The sequence below is a fragment of the Dipodomys ordii genome, unplaced genomic scaffold, assembly GCF_000151885.1.
Source record: "Dipodomys ordii isolate 6190 unplaced genomic scaffold, Dord_2.0 Scaffold26, whole genome shotgun sequence".
Taxonomy (NCBI): domain Eukaryota; kingdom Metazoa; phylum Chordata; class Mammalia; order Rodentia; family Heteromyidae; genus Dipodomys; species Dipodomys ordii.
Genome location: NW_012267242.1, coordinates 10,335,109 through 10,355,690, shown reverse-complemented (window position 1 = coordinate 10,355,690; position 20,582 = coordinate 10,335,109). Strand labels below are relative to the sequence as shown.

The window sequence follows — 20,582 nt, the reverse complement described above, 5'->3', positions numbered from 1 at the left end:
TGGCAAGAATTTAAAAAAAATTTTTTTTTTAAAGTTAATTATTTTTAGTATTTTGGCAGTAGCCACGGTTTGAATTCAGGCTTTGAGCTTGCTTGGCTAGGTGGCCTGTCTACCCCTTGAGCCATGTCCCCAGCTCTTTTTGCTTTATTTATTTATTACTTTTTTTTTTTTTGGCCAGTCCTAGGGCTTTGACTCAGGGCCTGGGCACTGTCCTTGAGCTTCTTTTTTTTTTTTTTTTTGGCCAGTCCTAGGGCTTTGACTCAGGGCCTGGGCACTGTCCTTGAGCTTCTTTTGCTCAAGGTTAGCACTCTACTTGAGCCACAGTGCCACTTCTGGCTCTTTCTATTTATGTAGTACTGAAGAATCAAATCCAAGGCTTCATGAGCACTATGCAAGCACTCTACCACTAAGCCATACTTTAGAAAAAAAAAAGCCCACTTCAGTCTGAATTGCAGTCTTCCCATTTATGCTTCCCTCTATGTGAGATGACAGGAAGGTACCACCACATAGTTATTTTTTGGTTGAAGTAGAATTTCAGACTTTTTTGCCTGGACTGAATCACAATCCTCCTGATCTTCTTCTGTGTAGCTAAGAATAAAGGTGTGAGTCACTCACCACTCACTGTGCCTGGCTAGTTAGTATTCATTCAACTTTAAGTATCAAACAGTTATAATAACAGAACTCTGAAAGGAACTGATACTGTTATCTGTCAACTCAAATGTTAACACATAGTTTTTAAACTTTGTATATAGTGAGTGGACCAAGATCTCAGGATCCAAATCTAAAGAGGAATGGAGTAAAAATTACTGGTGAACATCGAAGAAAGGAAAATGGCGTAAGTGGGCATCGTAAATCCATGTCCTTTAACCTGCTTTTTAACCTTTAAATTTTGTAAGTGTTGAGCAAGTTAGAGGAATAAGTTTTTTTTGTGATTTTATTTATTGCTATCATTACTTTTAGAAAAATGGAAACATATCAATAGTAGTTGCTATCGCATTATCAACTTAAGTTTTGTGTGTGTAAGCTCACGTGTGTTGGTACTGGGGCTTGAAATCAGGACTTTGTGCTCTTGCTTGGCTTTTTCACACATGACTAAGTTACACCTCCACTTGAGTCACAACTCCACTTCTGTTTTTTTTGCTGGTTAATTGGAGATAAGAATCTCAAGGCTTTCTTAGCTAAGCTGGTTTCAAATCTTGATCCACAAATGTTAGCCTCCTCACAAGCTAGGATTATAGATGTGGGTTTTTGGTGCTTGGGTAAGCAAGTTTCTCAACATACCTTTTCCTTTTTTTGTCTTCCTTTCTTTCTTTTTTGCCAGTTGTGGGGCTTGAAATCAGGGCCTGGGCACTGCTGTTGAGCTGTTTTCTCTTAGGCTAACATTCTACTATTACTTGAGCCATAGCTTCATTTCTGACTTTTGGGGGATTATGGAGATAAGTCTCATAAGCTTTCTTGTTTGGGCTAACTTTGAACCACAACCCTCATATTTTAGTTTTCTGAGTAGCTAAGATTACAGGTGTGAGCCATTGGCAACCATCAAAATGTTTCCTTTCACAATTCAGAATTTCTAATACCATTAGAGATTAGCTAAGTCATATTTCTCCTGTCTGTACTTTGTTAGAATCCAGATTATTAGCATTTGCTCCTATTCTGGCAGGAGACTTTCCTATTTTTCCTGTTTGTATACTTTGGTTTTAGCTGTTTTAGATGCTTTGCATTCTCTATGAATTTTGGTTTATCAGTTTTTACAAGAAAGCCTGCTAGGATTCTAGTTGGAATTCTGTTGAATTTACACCTTGATAATTTGAACTTTCCATTCAGAACATGCTTTATTGTTCCATTTATTTAGGTGTTTTTTTTCTCTCAGCAGTATTTTGAAATTTTCAGTGCACAGGTCTTGCATATACATTAAATTTATCCCTAAGCCTTTCATATTTTAATTCTATTTAAAAATGTTCCATTTTTGGAAGTGGCACTGTGGCTCAAGTGGTAGCGCACTTGCCTTGAGCTGACGAGCTGAGGGACAGTGCCCAAGTCCAGAGTTCAAGCCCCATGAATGACAAAAAAAAAAAGATTACAAGGTTAAAAATGTTCCATTTCTGTAGGAATATGGAGTACACACACACACACACACACACACACACACACACACACACACAAAATCTAGCAATCTTGGTAAGTAACTTACTAGTTTGGATAGCTTTTCTTGTAGATTTCATAGGATTTTTTTTTCATAGGTGAGTATGTTGTTTCTGAGTAAAGACAGCTTGTTTTCTTCCTTGCCATTCAGAATTCTGCTTATGTATTGTTTTGCTGCACTGTTTCTCTAGAACAATATTGAGTAAATGTTAAAAGAGGATACTTTCTCATTCTGCTCCTGATGATTCACCGTGTCTTGAATTTTTTACTACTAAAATATTTTTAAATAATGTTTCGATGACTCGATTTCTAGTTTGCTGCTAATACCCTAGTACTGTGTTTAATATGATCAGATATTATATAAATTAAATCTTTCTATAAATTACCTATAGAACAGAATAATTCTAAATCATTGTTTATATCCCTATTCATTGCAACAACTCAATTTAAATTGACAACAAAACAGTGTTTAAATATTAGTATGTTTTATTTCTTAATAAGTCAACATAATGAATGTTAATGTAAAAATTAACATTATGAGCCAGGCACTGGTGGCTTAGACCTGTAATCCTAGCTACTCAGAAGGCTGAGTTCGAGCCCCAGGAAGCTACCAAGTAGACCATTGAGAAAATCTCTGTGATAATTTTATAGTAAGTTGGATTTGTGATTTTATGTATAGGTTAGTAGTCCTAGGATGGATATGACTCTTGCGGAACTTCAGGAAATGGCGTCTCGCCAGCAGCAACAGATTGAGGCCCAGCAACAAATGCTGGCTACTAAGGTAAGATCTTCTTTTCAAAGACCTACCAGTCCATCATTGTTAACATAAGCGTAGAGCCATTTCCAGTCCACATTCCTTATTAAGTTGGCAGCTTCCCACGTTGAACGTGATACTGTCAATCCAAAGTCATAAGCTATATGGCTCTTTGTAGAAATCTTTGCTTTATTCCAATGTTGAAAATTTCCTGACTCTTGATGATGACTTTCCCTCCCTTTTCTGACATAGTATCTATGCTACCTAGGCTGGAGCTTTGGGCTTTAATGATCCTCCTGCCTCAGCCTCCTGAATAGTTGACTATTGGTACATGCCACTGTGCCTGAGCTGACCCCTAATTTTAATTAAAATGAATTATGTCTCATTGAGAGGCAGTGAACTAGGAAGGTTATAAAGAGCCCTTTGCTTTACTGCCAAGACCCACTTTGAGCTACAGCAGGAACAGCTTTAAAGTTCACCAGTGCTATGTTGTCTCCTTTTGCTGCTTGGTAAGAATAGTAGACATCTTTCTTAATTTGGGGCTATTTTGGGGGAATTAATTTCTATGAATAGACTACTCCTAGTTTTGGCCTTGACAAGAAAAATTATTGTACGAAACCTCTCTTATACTGTCAAAACCAGTCTCACTGCTGCTTCTTTGCTAGCTGTAGGCTTCTTTATTAGTGCTGGGGTTTGAACACGGGGCCTAGCACTAGCATTTGAGCCATGTCTCCAACCCTTTGCATTTGTTAGTATTTGAATAGGGTCTCACTTTTTGCCTGGTCCAGTGTGGTCAGTTATCTTCCTATTTAAGCTTCCCACATAGCGGGAATGACAGGTATGTACCATGGCACCCAGCTTTTTATCAGTTGAGCTAGGATCTTGCAAATGTTTTTCCTGGACTGGCCTTGAACTATGGTTCGCCAAAATACGAGTCTTTCAAATATCGAGGATTACAGGTCTGAGTCACAATACCTGGCTATAATAGCAGTTTTCTAAAGGTGTTTTTTCTGTGGCTCTTCCCAGTTACCTTTTATGTAGTATAAGAGATTTGCATTTCTTAGATCGTTTAATCTTCACCATAGTAACAGGTATCACCTAGTCTCTCCACTTTGTAGATGAAGAAACACAGTCTGTATTTGGAGATGCTGTATAGTTTATCCATAGGGAATACATGTCAGAACTTGGGTTTGGATCTGAATTTAAATCCACATCTTTTGAATTTATGTTCTTTCACTGCCTCCCAACTCTTCATTAGCTCCTTCTTTATGAAAGTTAGTTTAACGATCACTATTTGCTGTAAAGAAACCATTATAATTAAAAATAACCATTCCTGGATCCTGTCTCGCAGAGCTTCCAGTGCGGTCTCAGGAGGGTCTGTTTTGAAGATCCTAACAGGGAATTAGGGACGGCAGCGTGTGGGATAGGTAGGGGAGCGGAACACCCAGCCTGCGCCTGTCTCTGAACCCTTAGTTGTGGGATGGTTTTGAGATCAGTAGTTTACCTGTGCCTGATGGTTGATTTGTTTCATGTCTAGGAACAACGCTTGAAGTTTTTGAAACAACAAGATCAGCGTCAACAGCAACAAGCTGCTGAGCAAGAGAAACTTAAGAGGCTCAGAGAAATAGCTGAGAATCAGGAAGCCAAGCTCAAAAAAGTGAGAGCACTTAAAGGGCATGTGGAACAGAAGAGGCTGAGCAATGGGAAACTTGGTAAGTTGTTCCCAGGAGACAGGACGTCTTTGGGGAAAGCCATTTTGGCATTAAAAAGCAGAATGGTATAGGAAATATATATTGAATTATAGTAAGAATAAAGGTGAGTCTCTAAACTTTGTTTATTTATTTTTTTGGTCAGTCGTGGGGCTTGAACTCTGGGCTTGGGCACTGTCCCTGAGCTCTTCAGCTCAAGGCCAGCGCTCTACCGCTTGAGCTACAGCACCACTTCCAGTTTTCTAGTGGTTTATTGGAGATAAGGGTCTCAGGGACTTTCCTGCCCGGGCTGGCTTTGAACCACGATCCTCAGATCTCAGCCTCCTGAATAGCTAGGATTACAGGTGTGAGCCACCGGCGCCCGGCTGAGTCTCTAAACTTTAGGGAGAGATTTTGTTGAAAAAGTATAATTTACTACATGTAATTTTGATACTACAAGTTTCTCCCAGTGGAATGCATCATTAAGTGTTTTAGACATGGTTTTAAAATTGCTTCGAAGATGTAAGGTTTCTTTAACTTTTTTTTTCAAATTAAGAATTTGTTGAAGGTAAGGATTTTTGTTCATATGATAGCTCCACTTATAATAATACCATTTTAATTACAATTATAGTGATTCCGTAGTTCCATCTACCATCATTATAAGATTGGGGAAAAAAGCACTGAACAAATTTCATTGTTTTCAAAATTTGGAGTTGAATGTTTAATAGTAGTCAATATATAAATTCTCCAAATCCTTCAACTATCTGCATTCAGATGGTAGACGTTTAGAGATGTCTGTGTTGATTTCATTTGCTTCTAAAAGAAGTGAGGCTGGTTTTAGGACATTCTGAGAGTTTTCTACTTTTAATTGGAAAGTTTCTTGTAAAGCTTGGTTGCCAGGGAAGTAATCCATTCTCACTTTTCTTTTCAACCCTCTCATTGTAGTGGAGGAAATTGAACAGATGAATAGCTTGTTCCAACAAAAACAGAGGGAGCTCGTTCTCGCTGTGTCAAAAGTAGAAGAACTTACCCGGCAGCTAGAGATGCTCAAGAACGGCAGGATCGACGGCCACCATGACAACCAGTCTGCTGTGGCTGAGCTCGATCGTCTCTACAAGGAACTGCAGGTAGGCCACAGCTGCTGATTCCTGATTCAGAGTGCTGAGAGGAAACACAGAGCTTTCTGTCATCAGAAGTGGCAGGAAGTGCTAGATTACAGCTGCCTTCCTTTGGGTAGAAGGAAAGGAGAGCCCTAAACCCCAGAGAATCCAGAATAAACTTGATGCTACCTTACACAGGAAACTTGAGGCATAACCACAACCAATGGACTCGCACACATGTCACTTGATTTTAAAGCAGGAGGTGAGGCATGTGGAGAAGGACTTGCATTTTTAGAAGTTATGTCATAGTTAACCATGTGATCACCTGTTGGAGAAATTTTATTTTTTGGCTTTCTTTTTGTTTCCTTCCTATTTTATTCAGCTAAGAAACAAATTGAATCAAGAGCAGAATGCCAAGCTGCAACAACAGAGGGAGTGTTTGAATAAGCGCAATTCAGAAGTGGCCATCATGGATAAGCGTGTTAATGAGCTGAGGGACCGGCTGTGGAAGAAGAAGGCAGCACTACAGCAGAGGGAGAATCTCCCAGTGAGTGGGCTTCCTGAACCTGGTTTGGGGGAGGGCAGTGAGCCAGGGAGGAGGGAGCAGGCTGAGGGAGGGGAGAAGGGGAGAGAAGGATGACCTGCCCAATGAGTTCAGATTTTCTTAAGCAGCTAATTGAGAGAATTCTCATATAAGCGTGTCCTCCAAAAAAAAATTTAAAAAAGAGTAATCTTTGGAAGATAACTCACTGCTTTTTTACTTTCTAAAAAGTTTTACTTATGTAGTCCTGCTTATACTTTTATTAAGGATGGGTGAGAGAGCACATTGTGGAGTGTTTTTGTAAAGGGATGTTTTGAGTAGGTATCTATGGTTAGATTCTGAAAGCAATCATTATGAAAATGTCACAGGCTTTTCTGAGTGCGATCATCCAGTACAGCTTGTAATACAAAAAGACCTGTCTTCTTGCCTGAGGTTTCATCTGATGGAAATCTTCCCCAGCAAGTGATGTCAGCCCCAAGTCGCGTGGCTGCTGTGGGTCCCTATATCCAGTCATCTACCATGCCACGGATGCCCTCGAGGCCCGAACTACTGGTGAAACCAGCCCTGCCTGATGGCTCCTTGGTCTTACAGGCTTCAGAGGGCCCAATGAAGATACAGACACTACCCAATATGAGGTCTGGGGCTGCTTTGCAAAATAAAGGTAAAAACAAAGTCTTTACACAGTTTGTTTTCCTAGATACACTTATTTTTCCCATGCCTGAGTTAAAAGGTATTTTTTTTTGTTTTTGTCCTTGTTTTTTTCTTACATTTTCCCTGAGTAAAAAAATCCACTTAGGAAATGAAATAAGATAAAATCAGAAAGTTATGTTTAGGAGTTCCTTTCTACCAGGCATGGTGGGTGCACACTTGCAATCTCAGCACTTTGGAAGCAGAGGCAGAAGGATTTCAAGTTCAAAGCTCCGCTGGGGTACATAGAGACTATGTCAGCAGAACAAGACAACAAAACAAGTTCCTTCTTTACAAAGAAAATTTCTATCTCTTGTCAATAACTTGAGAACATTTCTTTTTTTTGTACAAAGGTCATATATACATATATATGTATATGTATAAATAGTGTTATCCTTAAAGAAAGTTAAGTGCTAAATCCATTTTCTAAATGAATAATGTTACATATTCATTTGTTTATGCATGGAAATTAACCTACTGATGATTTTTAGAATAAAAGTAAACAATTTGAGCGTTGAAAAGTGAACGTAACAGGGTCCTGGCATTAGTAATCTTTACATTCTATGTAGTCCTAGGGTGCAGGCCAGGACTTTGTAACAGAAAGAAAAAAAATGAAGGGAGAGTTGTGGGAGGCAAAAGCCATAAACATTCTTTACCCTGTTCAGACCTCCAGAAGGAAAAGGTAGTAGCCAGTGTTATTTTTTTTTCTTCAACCTGTTATTAACATGCAAAAAATAGCTCATTGTATTTTGTTATTTTGCCATGGTAAGTGCTGTGAAGCAGTAGTGCCACCTACGTTGAATTTTATTTTAGAGAGTTACAGTTTTGTTTTTGTAAGACCAAGTTTAAAAGAAGGCTGGCATTTGAAATTTAAATATCAGTGTGTAAAAGTCCTGAACACATTGATTTGTGAAAGGCCATGGGTTAAAAGTCTTCTCTTTGTCTTTGTGTTGTACACATGTCACTTAAGGTATTGTGTGTAAGGTATGTCTGCGGGGCTTATAAATTATTTTCTAGGTGATACACTATTTCTTCCATAATGAAGAAAATAAAGAATAAGACATTGGGTTTTTTTTTTCCGTACTGGAATTTGAACTCAGGTCCTTGAGCTTGCTAGACAGGCATGCCTAGCGTGGGTCTTTGCTGCTCCAGACTCTTTGTCTGCTGTAACTAATGTTACATTGAGAAATGTGGGAAAAACATGGAATTAGAAAAGAAAAATGTCTTTTTAAAATAAATTTTACTAGGTAGTTGAGTCTGGAATTTAAAGCTGATTTTAGAGGTGCAAAGTCTGAACAGAAAGAATAAGTAAAAGTGCTTTTAGAATTCTGTCATTTGTAGCTGTTTTTCTGCATTCTAGGCTCTAAAATCCATCCAGGTGGTCCTGATTGGAGCCCTTCAAATGCAGATCTTTTCCCAAGCCAAGCTGCCCCTGTACCTCAGAGTGCTGGGAATGCCCTGGACCAAGGTGAGGTTCATCTGCACCATCCAGATAGTTACTGTTTTTGCCATTGAAAAGGTATTGGATATTGTTTCCTACATAGTTTATATTCTGATGTCATAAAGTTAGGGATAGTTTTAAGTATAAACCGTAGTTTATGTCCATGACTCCTTCATTTAGCTGAGGAAGTAAGGGGCTAGCATTGTAGCATTTGGGTTATCCTTTTCTCAGTTTAGCTCAAAATAGAAAGGGAGTTGATGAGTACAGAATTTCAATAGAGATTGAGGAGAGAGAAACTTAGGAACGAACAAGTAATTTCAGTCCAAATGGTTTGAATATCAAAGTGTGTTTTCTATCTCCAGTGGATGATGGGGAGGTTCCACTGAGGGAGAAAGAGAAGAAAGTGCGTCCCTTTTCAATGTTCGACACTGTGGACCAGTGTGCTGCCCCCTCCTCCTTTGGTACACTGCGGAAGAACCAGAGCAGTGAGGATATCTTGCGGGATGCACAGGTACTTAGGAGTATTCCAGTTGTTAAAATGCAGTGGTAGTTCTGTAGCATATGTTTTAGAAGAAATAAAATTGGTGAAAGAGACCAGATGAAATAAAGTGTATCTGGAACATTAGAAAATGTAATAGCAGGGCTGGGAAGGTGGCTCAGTGGTAGAGCGCTTGCCTTGCATGCCTGAGGCCCTGGGTTCCATTCCTTAGCACCACATAAGCAAAAAGAAAAAAGCCAGAAGTGGCGCTGTGGTTCAAGTGGTAGAGCGCTAGCCTTGAGCTGAAGAGCTAAGGGACAGCGCCCAGGCCCAGAGTTCAGGCCCCACGACCAGACGCCCCCCCCCCAAAAAAAAAATAAGAAAAGAAAAGAAAATGTAATAGCATTCTGTTACTTTCACATTTTTGCCTGAATATATTTGCTTTCGCTCTGTATTGGAGAATGAATGATGTTTTTGCTTCTTAGTCATACGTCATGATTTTTGTAAGAATGTAAGCACATTGAAGAACAAAGTGTGCTTTATGAGAATCATTTGAAAGTTGGAGCTGAAGTTAGGTCAAACAACTTCATAACAAATTATTGTTATAACCATCAGGATCTAAACTTTGGATAAGCAGGTTAGGGTGAACGCGACAAGTGAGGTGAATTTTAAATTTTCTTTGGGGTTATTTGTGTGTGTGTGTGTGTGTGTTGTTTGATGGTACTGGAATTTGAACTCAGGGCCTTATACTTACTAAGCTGCTGTACCACTTGAACCACACCTCCATCCCTGTGTTTTGTTGGTTAATTTGGAGATAGTGTCTAGTGAAGTTTTTGTTTGGGCTGACCTCAAACTGTGATCCTCTGGAGCTCAGTGTCCTGAGTAGCTAAGGTTATAGGCGTGAGCCACCAGTACCTGGCTTGTGGGATTCTTCTTTCTAATTGTTAACAACGATTTATTTTAGTGTAATGGGGTTAAAGTAGGGATGAATAGAAGTAGAGAAATATTTCCTGAGTTTGTTTATTTTTGAGACAGAGTCTCTTTGTTGTTCAGGTTGGCCTCTAATTCATGATTCTTATGTGTAAGCCTCCCAGATTTTGGGGTTACGGGCATGCACAGTAACACCTGGCTAGATTATGAGGTTCTAGTGAACAAGAATGGCTTTTATTTCTTGGTGCTACCCGAGAATTTGAAAGACAGCTATTAAAAGTTTTTAAGTGGTCAGGAACAAGAAGGAAGTAATATAGGGGGAGAAGGGTTTTATGTCACTGAGATCTCCTAAGAAATATGTTTAAATACAGAGATTTGAGGCTTTTTAAAGGATTTAAGTTGTTATATCTTTAAAGAGTTACTATGCCCGTATGGTACACTTATATTTGTAAATTAGGTTGTCTAAGATGTCCTATATACTCAGTTATACAGTGTTTTAACTTACCCCCACTCTCCTCTTGTGTGTCTGTGTGTTTTATAGGCTGCAAATAAAAATGTGGCTAAAGTACCACCTCCCGTTCCTACAAAACCAAAACAGATTAATTTGCCTTATTTTGGACAAACAAATCAGCCACCTTTAGACATTAAGCTCGATGGAAATCCTCAGCAGTTGCCAACAGTGCTTACATCCATGGGAAATAAACCCAAGCCAGCTGCAGGGCAGCAGCCGAGGGTGCTACTTTCTCCCAGCACACCTGCAGGTCAGGACCAAACCCTTTCTCCAGGGTCTAAGCAGGAGAGTCCACCTGCTGCTGCAGTTCGGCCCTTTACTCCTCAGCCTTCTAAAGACGCCCTCCTTCCAGCCTTCCGAAAACCACAGACCGTGGCAGCAAGTTCCATATACTCTATGTATACACAGCATCAGGCTCCAGGAAAGAATTTCCAACAGGCTGTGCAGAGTGCATTGACCAAGACGCAGAGCAGAGGCCCACACTTTGCGAGCGGTAACGTTCTTGGTCTCTTCTACCTAAATAGATGGCATGCTGAAGTCCTACCCCAGAGCTGCCAGCAGACAGCAAAATAACTGCTCTCTATTTGGCTGGCTGATGCGATTGCTGAGAGCTGAAACTGTACTGCACTGTGCAGGGGCAGTTCTGACACGGTGGGGGTGGGGTGGCCGAATCTGCTCTGCTCCTGTGCCCAGGCACTCTTGGTGCTCAGAGAATGGGGCTGGGGCGGTAGTGCTCTGTGTCCTGTACTTTCAGAAGTGATACAGCCATATTTTTAAGTTATTCTAATGAGGACACAAAGCTAAATAGGAAACCGTAACTAGCTTATCGAAGAATCATTGTAGTGCTACTTCATGTTCTATCATGAATCTTTGGTGAAAACATCACTAATAATTTGGAACTAGATGATTTTGATAGAATTGAATGTTAAAAAGACAGTGGTTCTTAATTTGTAAGCCAAATATAATTTCTCAGTGATTCACTTTGAACAGTATAAAGTTGGGATAGTGCCTATTTGCATTTGGTCTGAGCATGTAATGGATTAAAATTTTGATTGGTTCTAAGCCTTTTCATGTTGTCATTTTAAATTGGGATAGCACAGTCAGTGATTGCTTATAGTTGGCCAGATTTTCTTACTATTTCATAAAATAATGGTGCCCTTTAAAATCAGAGGGGATTTTGATTCTATAATATGTTTAATATGCAAAGATGAAATCTTTGCTTTGTCTTTTGTTATTTTAAGAAGTCAGTTCTGCTTGAGAGGCAGTTGTGTGGTAACTGAAATTAAGAGGGGCTTTAGTTGTTAACTGTTCCTGTTCCTGTCTAGTTTTGTTTAGTGCTAATGAGAGCTTTTCTCTTCCTTTTCCTGACTAGTGTATGGTAAGCCTGTGATTGCTGCTGTCCAAAATCCACAGCAGCACCCAGAGAACATTTATTCCAACTGCCAGGGCAAGCCTGGCAGTCCAGAACCTGAAACAGAGCCTGTTTCTTCAGTCCACGAGAACCATGAAAACGAAAGAATTCCTCGACCACTCAGCCCAACCAAATTGCTGCCTTTCTTATCTAATCCTTATCGAAACCAGAGTGATGCTGACTTGGAAGCCCTCCGAAAGAAACTATCTAATGCACCAAGGCCTCTAAAGAAGCGTAGCTCTATTACAGAGCCAGAGGGTCCCAATGGACCAAATATTCAGAAACTTTTGTACCAGCGGACAACCATCGCTGCCATGGAGACCATCTCGGTTCCGTCTAAGTCATCCACCTCAGTGACTGTCAGCCCAGAAAGCCCGGTCGATATCGCGAATCCCTATTTACATGGAGAGCCAGAAAAGGAGGTTGTCTCCCTGGCTGCTGAGTCATTGCCCCCAGAGGAGGTGGGAAGTTCCAGCACAGAGAACAGTGACATGCCAGCTCCTTCTCCAGGCCTTGATTATGTGCCTGAAGGAGTCCCAGAGATCAGTTCAAATCTGCAGAATAATGCAGAAGAAGCAAACCCGGAGGCTCCTCATCTGCTTGAAGTGTACCTGGAAGAGTACCCTCCTTACCCACCCCCGCCTTACCCATCCGGGGAGCCTGAAGTGCCTGAAGAAGACTCTGTGCGCATGCGCCCACCTGAGATCACTGGACAGGTCTCTCTACCTCCTGTGAGTAACGTCATGCCTCATGGCCATTTAGGGAAGGTGTTACTTTGTCATGCCCTACTAGACGGTCCTATTCTTCTCCAGCTTGCCTTTTTATTTTTTTATTGTGAAAATGCCATACAGAGGGGTTACAATTACATGGGCAAGGTAATGAGTACATTTCCTAGCAAGCATTGTTGCTTCCTCCTTTGTTTCCCCTTCCCATCCCCTCCCCACCCCCGCCACTGCCCCAAAGTTGTAAAGTTCGTTTTTCAACATAATGTTTTGTACATCTCACTGTTGCAATGGGTTCACCTTCCCCTCCACAAATTATAGCTACATCAAATACAGTGAAAACATGGGGTTATACCGTGGGGGAGGGACATACAAAGCAACAAAGAAAACAGCAAGAAAGAAAAAAACATTTGAATCCTTATCTTGGGGTTCATTTCACCTAACATCAACTTATCTGACCGTTTCTGCTTGTCTCAGACATATACTAGTTATTGCAAATAAGGGAAATCATGGGACCTATGTTTCTTTGTGCCTAGCTTACTTTACTTAATATAATTTTTTTCCAAGTCTTTCCCTTGCACAGAGTGGCTTTTAATAGGTGCCATAAAATGTAGTATATTCAATAAAAAGACTTTCTGTATTTTAAAAAGAACCTGAAACAATTACTGTTCTTATCTCTATAAATGCTTCATTTGCTGTTTCCCTCTCCATCTAAGTTGATCCACATCAGGGGAGCAACACTGGAATGAAAAGACCCGGATTGGAACTTGATTCCTAGCTTAGCCCTGTGAGGCCTGGCAGATAGCATAAATCTCTTCTAGGCAGTGTCCCATTCTCAAACATTTCTTTTTCCTATCAATGAAATTTGTTTTTAATGAAGTATTAGGTGAAATCTTAAAATAGTATAAAATTGGAAGAGTTGGGTGAAGAGGTAGCAGGGAGGTAACTGGGCAGAAGGTGGTGGGCATCTCTAGGTCTGCCTTCCCCTATGGAGCTTGGAACTCTAGCAAATGCATGATCCCTAAGTTCCTTTGTACTCTAACGTTGTTATTTAAAAACTATATGTTTTTTGGGCTTTGGGGTGCCTTCTATACTGCTTCTAAGAACTAGGCTTTTATTTAGAAATTTGTCAAGTCACTTTGCAATAGGTGAGAACTAGGTAACTCCATAATGTCTGAGTAAAGTCTGCTTTTCTATATTTTGATTAGAAGTCATTTGGATTCTTTAAGCATAGAATATCTAGCTACAGACATAGATAGATAGGTACATACACACATACTCACATTATATAGTTGAGTCATGAATTTAAAATGTGTTAAAAGCAAAAATAGCATTTTTAAATGATTGTTTAAAAATTATACTTTATATGTTGGATCCCTTATTATATCTTCTGGCTATCCAAAGTTACTCTACTGGTTAAAGTAGACATTTATTTAAAACTCTTACGAAACAGAAAACATTTGAAATGAGAAGAAAAAGTTTTAAAATAGAAGTTAGCATTTTTTAAACCATTTTGTCTTTTAAGTTCTAAGGCTTGATTCTCCTCATTTTAGTCTTAAATGTGAGAAGAGTTTAAACTATACTGACCAAGACCACCCCTCACCATAACTATTTGTTGTTTCTCCTCTTTTTTTGTTGTTATGTCAAAATAAATTTTACTTTCACGGAAGGAGAAAAGAAACTGGAATTTGTCAAAGGATCATACTTTGTTTGGAAGATACTGTGCCTTTCTTCCTAGGAAAGTGATTTACTGTTTTTCCTTCTTGTCTGAAGCACTGTCTTGTCCTTTCCCCCAAAGTTGGTCACTTAGGACAGCTGTTAGCAGCATTCCCAACCTGAGGGTTGTAGGTGCAGTTGCGAGGTGTTGCTCGTCACTTTGTGTTCTTCATTCACCTGTGGCTTTCCAATTTGAAATAAAAGCATATAATAAAAACACAGTATCATGTATGTATCATATGCATATTAAGTGTATATATCATACTTTAGAAAGTGTTTCTATTTTGTTGAATGTGTTTAATAGATATTAGAGCTAGTCTTTAATGCCTTTTTTTTTCAGCCTGAAAAAACATACTAAGATGGGTAGGAATCCTCCTGTGTATACCTAGTAATAAGTAATAACTTTATTATTTAGCTTAATTACCTGCATTTGCCAGAGGAAACACTGAGGTATGAAATGGGTTGAGCAGGGCTTCGCGGAAGCCAGCTTTACCTGCATTTACAATCCAGCTCTGCTGCTTACCAGTTGTGTGCCTTGGTTTTCTTTTGTGTAAATTAAGGGACAGTGGGGTTTTTGTGAAGAGTAAGTGAACGGTCATTTGTATATCTTAGGTATTATAGTCCTGAGCTTGGCTGTTACCCAGCTTGAGTGTGAGGCTTGCTGTACTGTATTCAGATGGGCGATTTAAAGACCACTATTGGCTGATTGTGCTGCTTGATGGATAGCCAGACTAGTTGTCACTTCAGATTATACTGAGCTCCATTTGTATTCTCATGTCCTCACCGGGACTTCCATCAGGCTTTGTAAGGCTAAGCTCCTCCCATTTGCCTATGTGGATAGTCACTTCATGAAAATTTATTAAGCAGTGTACTATAATATGTAAGCTTTCTCTTTTTCTAAAGTTCCTTTTACTACTTTAGCTTTTTGTTATTTTCTTTTGAATATTTTTATGATCTTTTTTCTGCCCTTTTTAAAAATTTTAACTTTATTTTATTGTAAAGGTGATAAGAGTTACAGTTACATTAAGTAAGGTAATGAGTACGGTTCATTTCTAACATAGTGTCTTGTGAGTATTGCTGTTGCATTGGTTCATTCTTTGTTGTTTTCTTTGGCTTAATTTTTTTGTGCATTTCCATTGCAGGGAAAAAGGACAAACTTACGTAAAGCCGGCTCTGAGCGCATAGCCCACGGGATGAGAGTGAAATTCAACCCTCTTGCTCTACTCCTCGATTCATCTTTGGAGGGGGAATTTGACCTAGTACAGAGAATTATTTATGAGGTATGGCTATAAATAGGATTTTGTGTTTCATTTTTTTAAGGGTCAGAATAGACCCTTTAAAAACTTAAACCATAGAGAAATTCTGTTTTTAAATTTTCTTTTTTTGGGATGTGGAGAGGAACTTTTAATTATGCTCTAAAATAGGCTGTGCTATTCTAAAAATGTAATAGAAATACGGATACATAGAAGTTCAGTTTTCACTTAGAACCTTAAAGTGCTTTTCTTTCTTTGGGACAACATTCTCTGCTATAAATATTGCTCATATATAGATTTTTCTTGTACAGTATTGAATTACTGATATGGTACTTACTTTTCAGAAGCCTACCGTTTAAAACATTTTTATGTGATCTTTGTTTTTCCTTTCCATAGCAAATGTGACTTATTTATGATGCCAAGTTCAGAGGATAAATAAAAATCACTATAAGGATGTAATTTATTTTTTTAATTAAAAATATTTTTATAGTGAACAACTACTTCAATTTGGCTTTTCTCTGCTCTATTTTTAGAACTGCTCTTAATAAAGTTTTCTTAGTTCTATAAGTTTTAGTTATGATTTTTAAAACTGCCCCAAAAGTCTCTTACTGTTATCTTAACCCCAAGGAGCTAGGTGACAATACTTGGAATGAAGCTTACTTACCCTTATGATTGATGCTACAGGTTGATGACCCAAGTCTGCCCAATGATGAAGGCATCACAGCCCTACACAATGCTGTGTGCGCAGGCCACACAGAAATCGTGAAGTTCCTGGTACAGTTTGGTGTGAATGTGAATGCTGCAGATAGCGATGGATGGTAAGTCTCCTTTAACATAGATTAGCTTCAGTTGTGAGAGTGTGCTGTATGAGCAGTGTTGCAGAAGATGAAGTATGTGAGTGTATACCCTCCCATTCTTGTTGTTAGTAGACAGACATGCTATGTGTTTTTGAGGAGTTAGCATGTCTCATAGGGCAGTCATTTCTGTCCATTTCTGGAAGTAGTAGATGGACTTTTAAAAAAAGTTTAATAATTAAGTTATAGTAAAGATAAGTGTTATCAAGTAATATATAAATAAGCATGCTTAAATTTGAGAAATGCTGATTTAAGCATGGTCTAAATCCTTGAAACTTTTGAGTGTTTAATATACTGATATGAATTTCATGTCTCTAAGAGGGTATTATAATTTTATAATATTCCACAAATATATTTGACCATTAAATCCATTTTTCATGTGACATTTTGTGGCACCTAGTGTGTTAGTAAAACACTGATAATTGTTGCAGGATAACAAAAATGTTACTTGGCATGTAACAATAATAATGATAACGATAATAATAATGGTCCTGATGAGTTACTGTTATTCTCAATAACTACAATAGACTGGATAGTAAATTTTGCCTCTTGTTTTTAAAAAAGAAGGAAGATTTAAGCTTTAAATTATAATACAGTAGTTAAACTTTATTATATGGGGCTATATTCCAAGACCCTCTGGGAATGCTTGAAGTTGAGGATAGCGCTGAGCCCTGTACATACACTAGTGTTTTGAATCTGTGCATACATACCTGTGATTTAACAACAGTAAATAGTCACAATAATATACTGTAATAAAGCACCCCTGCTCTTGTCCCTTGAGGCGATTGAGTAAAATGGAGGTTTCTTGGACACAGGCACTGGAATACAATGAAAGTGATTTGGGTATAGAGTTGGCTACTTGGTGACGAAGCACAGGTGGCTTGACTGTGGTCGCACTGGACAAGGCGTGGTCACGTCCCAGGGCTGGCGGTGCAGGATTTCACCGCACTTCTGAGAACCGGGCTTGACTGAAAACTTTTGGCTTATTTTTAGAATTTTCCTTTTAGTAGTATTAGATCTTGATTAACTTCATGCAACTGAAACTAGAAAGCAAAACTGTGGATAAGGGGGTGACAGCTGAAAGTTCTTTTTGTGGGCTAGTAAAAAACTTTAAAAGTTATATTAGTATTTAGTTTTTTATAGCTTGTTTTCCCTTTCTATGTACAAATAATTATTTCAGATTCATATAAGTTGCCTATAAGACATAAAAGTAAATTTGAATTAGCTTTTGATCATTCCAGTTTTTCATTGTTGTAAATAATGCTTGGAGACATTTTCTTGCATTTAAAAGTAATTATAGAAGTAACATGTATCCATTCTGGAAAATGTGTAAAATAGAGAAATAAGAAGAGAAAAACAAGCTATCTGCACCTCCAATAATCTTTTAAGTAAACACCATTGATAGATTTGAATGTATTTGCTTTAAGCTGCTCTAACACTCCCATCCCCCTCCATCTCCAGACGTTGGTGGTAGGATTGAACCCAGGGCTTTGTGCATATTACACACATGTTCTACTTGCTCCTTCAGCCTTCAAGCTCTTAATGTTGTTAATAATAGATTTTGTGATACTGTAGCCTAACTTTTGGTTTGGCATTATAAATAAGTCAAATCCTTTTTTTTGGTCTGTTTGTTTGTTTGAAATGTTTTTTTTTTTTTTTTGGTCGGTCGTGGGGCTTGGACTCTGGGCCTGGGCACTGTCCCTCAGCTCTTCAGCTCAAGGCTAGCACTCTACCACTTGAGCCACAGTGCCACTTCCAGTTTTTTCTGCTTATGTGGTGCTGAAGAGTCAAACCCAGGGCCTCATGAATGCAAGGCATGCACTCTACCACTGAGCCACTTTCCCAGCCCCAAGTCAAATCCTTATTACATTGAACTGTCCTTGTTTCCCTAATATTGGAAGCTTAGATTGTATACAGTTCTTTTACTCTTAGAAACCATGCAATAAAAAATAAAAAATTGCTATTGTTTCCTGAGCTAGGAATAATACTTGCAATAGGAAAGAGAAAGAAGAAAAACCCAGAACAACATGTCCCCAAGGAAGTTAAAATATAAGGAAAATCTTCCTTATATACAACTTACCAAACAGGTGGCAATCACTTTGGAGAGCATTGTTAACTCTTGCTGTGTTTCCTTCACAGGACCCCATTGCACTGTGCTGCCTCGTGTAACAATGTCCAGGTGTGTAAGTTTTTGGTGGAATCTGGAGCGGCAGTGTTCGCTATGACCTACAGTGACATGCAGACTGCTGCAGATAAGTGTGAGGAAATGGAGGAAGGCTACACTCAGTGTTCTCAGTTTCTCTATGGTGCGTAACCCACAAGGCTCAGCGTGTTGATGTATGCATTTGTTTACCTCTCCCCCTTCCTCCTTCTGTGGTATGATTTAATAAATGTGTTACTTATTTGGAAAAATCTCTTTGCTTTGCTTGGTTCCAGGTGCTAAACGTAGGACAGCCTAGTCACAGATCTTTGTGTGTGTCTTGAAATGGTTGTTGCTATTTCAGCTGAGAAATGCTAATGCTGCTATTGACATAGTAGGCTGATTTTAAATCTTTGGATTATCAACCCCATTAAGTGAGGTTTTAGCCTTAATGGTGACTAATATGTATCTTTTCATGGAAGTTAACTTGGAATTGTTGAAAAACTTATTGTCTAATTCCCTTCCTTTCCCTTTCCTTTCTTCCTATCACCTGCAAGTTGACTGTTGTTTCTGGTTATCATTTCATTGACCTCTGCCTGTAGGATTGGAAGGTATATGTGGAGAAAAGTGCAGCTTCAAAGTTAATTTGGACTAGACACTGGTGGCTCATGTCTAATCCCAGATCCTTAGGAGGCTGAGATCTGAGATCTTCATATTGTGATTCAAAGCCAGCTCAGGCAAAAAAGTCAGGCTCTTCAGTTAACCAGCAAAAAGCCAGAAGTGTAGGTGTGTATCAGCAGTAGTGCACCCGCCTTAAGTACAAAGGCTAAGGGATAGTGCCCTGGATCTCAGTACTGGCACCTCTCCGCCCCCCCCAAAAAAAGTTAATTTGAAACTTGGTTAATTCTCGTGTGAAAAGTAAGCTTTTTGAGATCTTTTTCTTTCCCCAATTTTTGGTTTTCAAAGTCATTCAGGATTCTGCTTTTCATTATTTTTTAGAGTGGCTATATGGACTTTTATGTCAGAGATGCTATATTCTATATCCTCACATATTTTATATGAATTTCCTTTCTTTCTCCATTTGGGAGTTGATGGAAACCTTTGCATTTTCTTAGTTGGTTGTGGGGCTTGAACTCAGGGCATAGGTGCTATCTCTGAACTCTTTTTGCTCAAAGCTATACCACTTGGAGCCACAGTTCCACTTCTAGTTTTCTGGTGGTTAATTGGAGATAAGAGAGTCTACAGATTTTCCTGCCTGGGCTGGCTTCAAACTGTGATCCCCAGATCTCAGCCTCCTGAGTAACTAGAACTATAGGCATGAGCCACTGGCGCCCTGTAATGGAGAACATTTTAATAAGTGTGATTTTCTTATTTCTTCTTTTCCTGTCTGTTCTGAGTGTCAGGTAAAAAAGGAAGTGATACTTTCAGAATTCCTCGGTCATTATACTTGGAAGTATGCTGAAAGTTGACAAGCATATCATTTACTCTGTTAATATTCTAGACTCATTAAGTTCTTTTAATTTTTTTATTTAAGTTCCTGGACTGGCAAAAGTTTCTGTTCTCTGAATAAGGCCAGTTTTGAGAATAGGTATAAGGTGCTAGTTGTTAGAACTGCTTTTAGAGTAACATATATGCTGCTTGCCTTCTACCTTTTCCTCCTCCTCTGAAAATGGAGTCATTGAGTTTTCCCACTTAGTTTCATGTAGCTAAACGTTCTTAAGTATGTTAATGTCCAAGTGGGATGTCTCAAGCTGTGTCTTTCTGTCCTGATTGTAGGAGTTCAGGAGAAGATGGGCATAATGAATAAAGGAGTCATTTATGCACTGTGGGATTATGAGCCTCAGAACGATGATGAGCTTCTTTTGAAAGAGGGAGACTGCATGACCATCGTCCGCAGGGAAGATGAAGATGAGATTGAATGGTGGTGGGCTCGCCTCAATGACAAGGAGGGATACGTGCCTCGCAACTTGCTGGGCGTGAGTGACCCCAGTGCTTATTCTGTCCTTGGTGTTCCAGAGAAGGGCTTTGCTGACGCTGCTGCGTATTGTGAAGACAGTGTAGCTTAATGCCCTTTCTTTTATTTTTTTTTTTGGGGGGGGGTCTGGTTGTGAGGCCTGAACTCTGGGCCTGGGCTCTGTCCCTCAGCTCTTCAGCTCAAGGCTAGCGCTCTACCACTTGAGCCACAGTGCCACTTCCGGCTTTTTTTTTCTTTCT

The 20,582-nt window shown here is 39.2% G+C and overlaps 1 protein-coding gene across 1 annotated transcript in view; it reads left to right on the top strand.

The window, feature by feature from the left end:
* Tp53bp2 (tumor protein p53 binding protein 2) overlaps positions 1 to 20,453 on the top strand; it is a 47,572-nt gene extending 27,119 nt beyond the window's left edge. Inside the window, exons 4-17 of the mRNA XM_013015365.1 lie at positions 753 to 835; positions 2,822 to 2,923; positions 4,434 to 4,608; positions 5,530 to 5,711; positions 6,067 to 6,231; positions 6,658 to 6,886; positions 8,273 to 8,380; positions 8,716 to 8,864; positions 10,303 to 10,765; positions 11,645 to 12,414; positions 15,264 to 15,401; positions 16,059 to 16,192; positions 18,368 to 18,534; positions 20,145 to 20,453. Coding sequence (XP_012870819.1) covers positions 753 to 835; positions 2,822 to 2,923; positions 4,434 to 4,608; positions 5,530 to 5,711; positions 6,067 to 6,231; positions 6,658 to 6,886; positions 8,273 to 8,380; positions 8,716 to 8,864; positions 10,303 to 10,765; positions 11,645 to 12,414; positions 15,264 to 15,401; positions 16,059 to 16,192; positions 18,368 to 18,534; positions 20,145 to 20,434 — 3,155 coding nt within the window. The 3' untranslated portion in view covers positions 20,435 to 20,453. The remainder of the gene's footprint in view (positions 1 to 752; positions 836 to 2,821; positions 2,924 to 4,433; positions 4,609 to 5,529; positions 5,712 to 6,066; positions 6,232 to 6,657; positions 6,887 to 8,272; positions 8,381 to 8,715; positions 8,865 to 10,302; positions 10,766 to 11,644; positions 12,415 to 15,263; positions 15,402 to 16,058; positions 16,193 to 18,367; positions 18,535 to 20,144) is intronic.
* Positions 20,454 to 20,582: the final 129 nt, after the last annotated feature.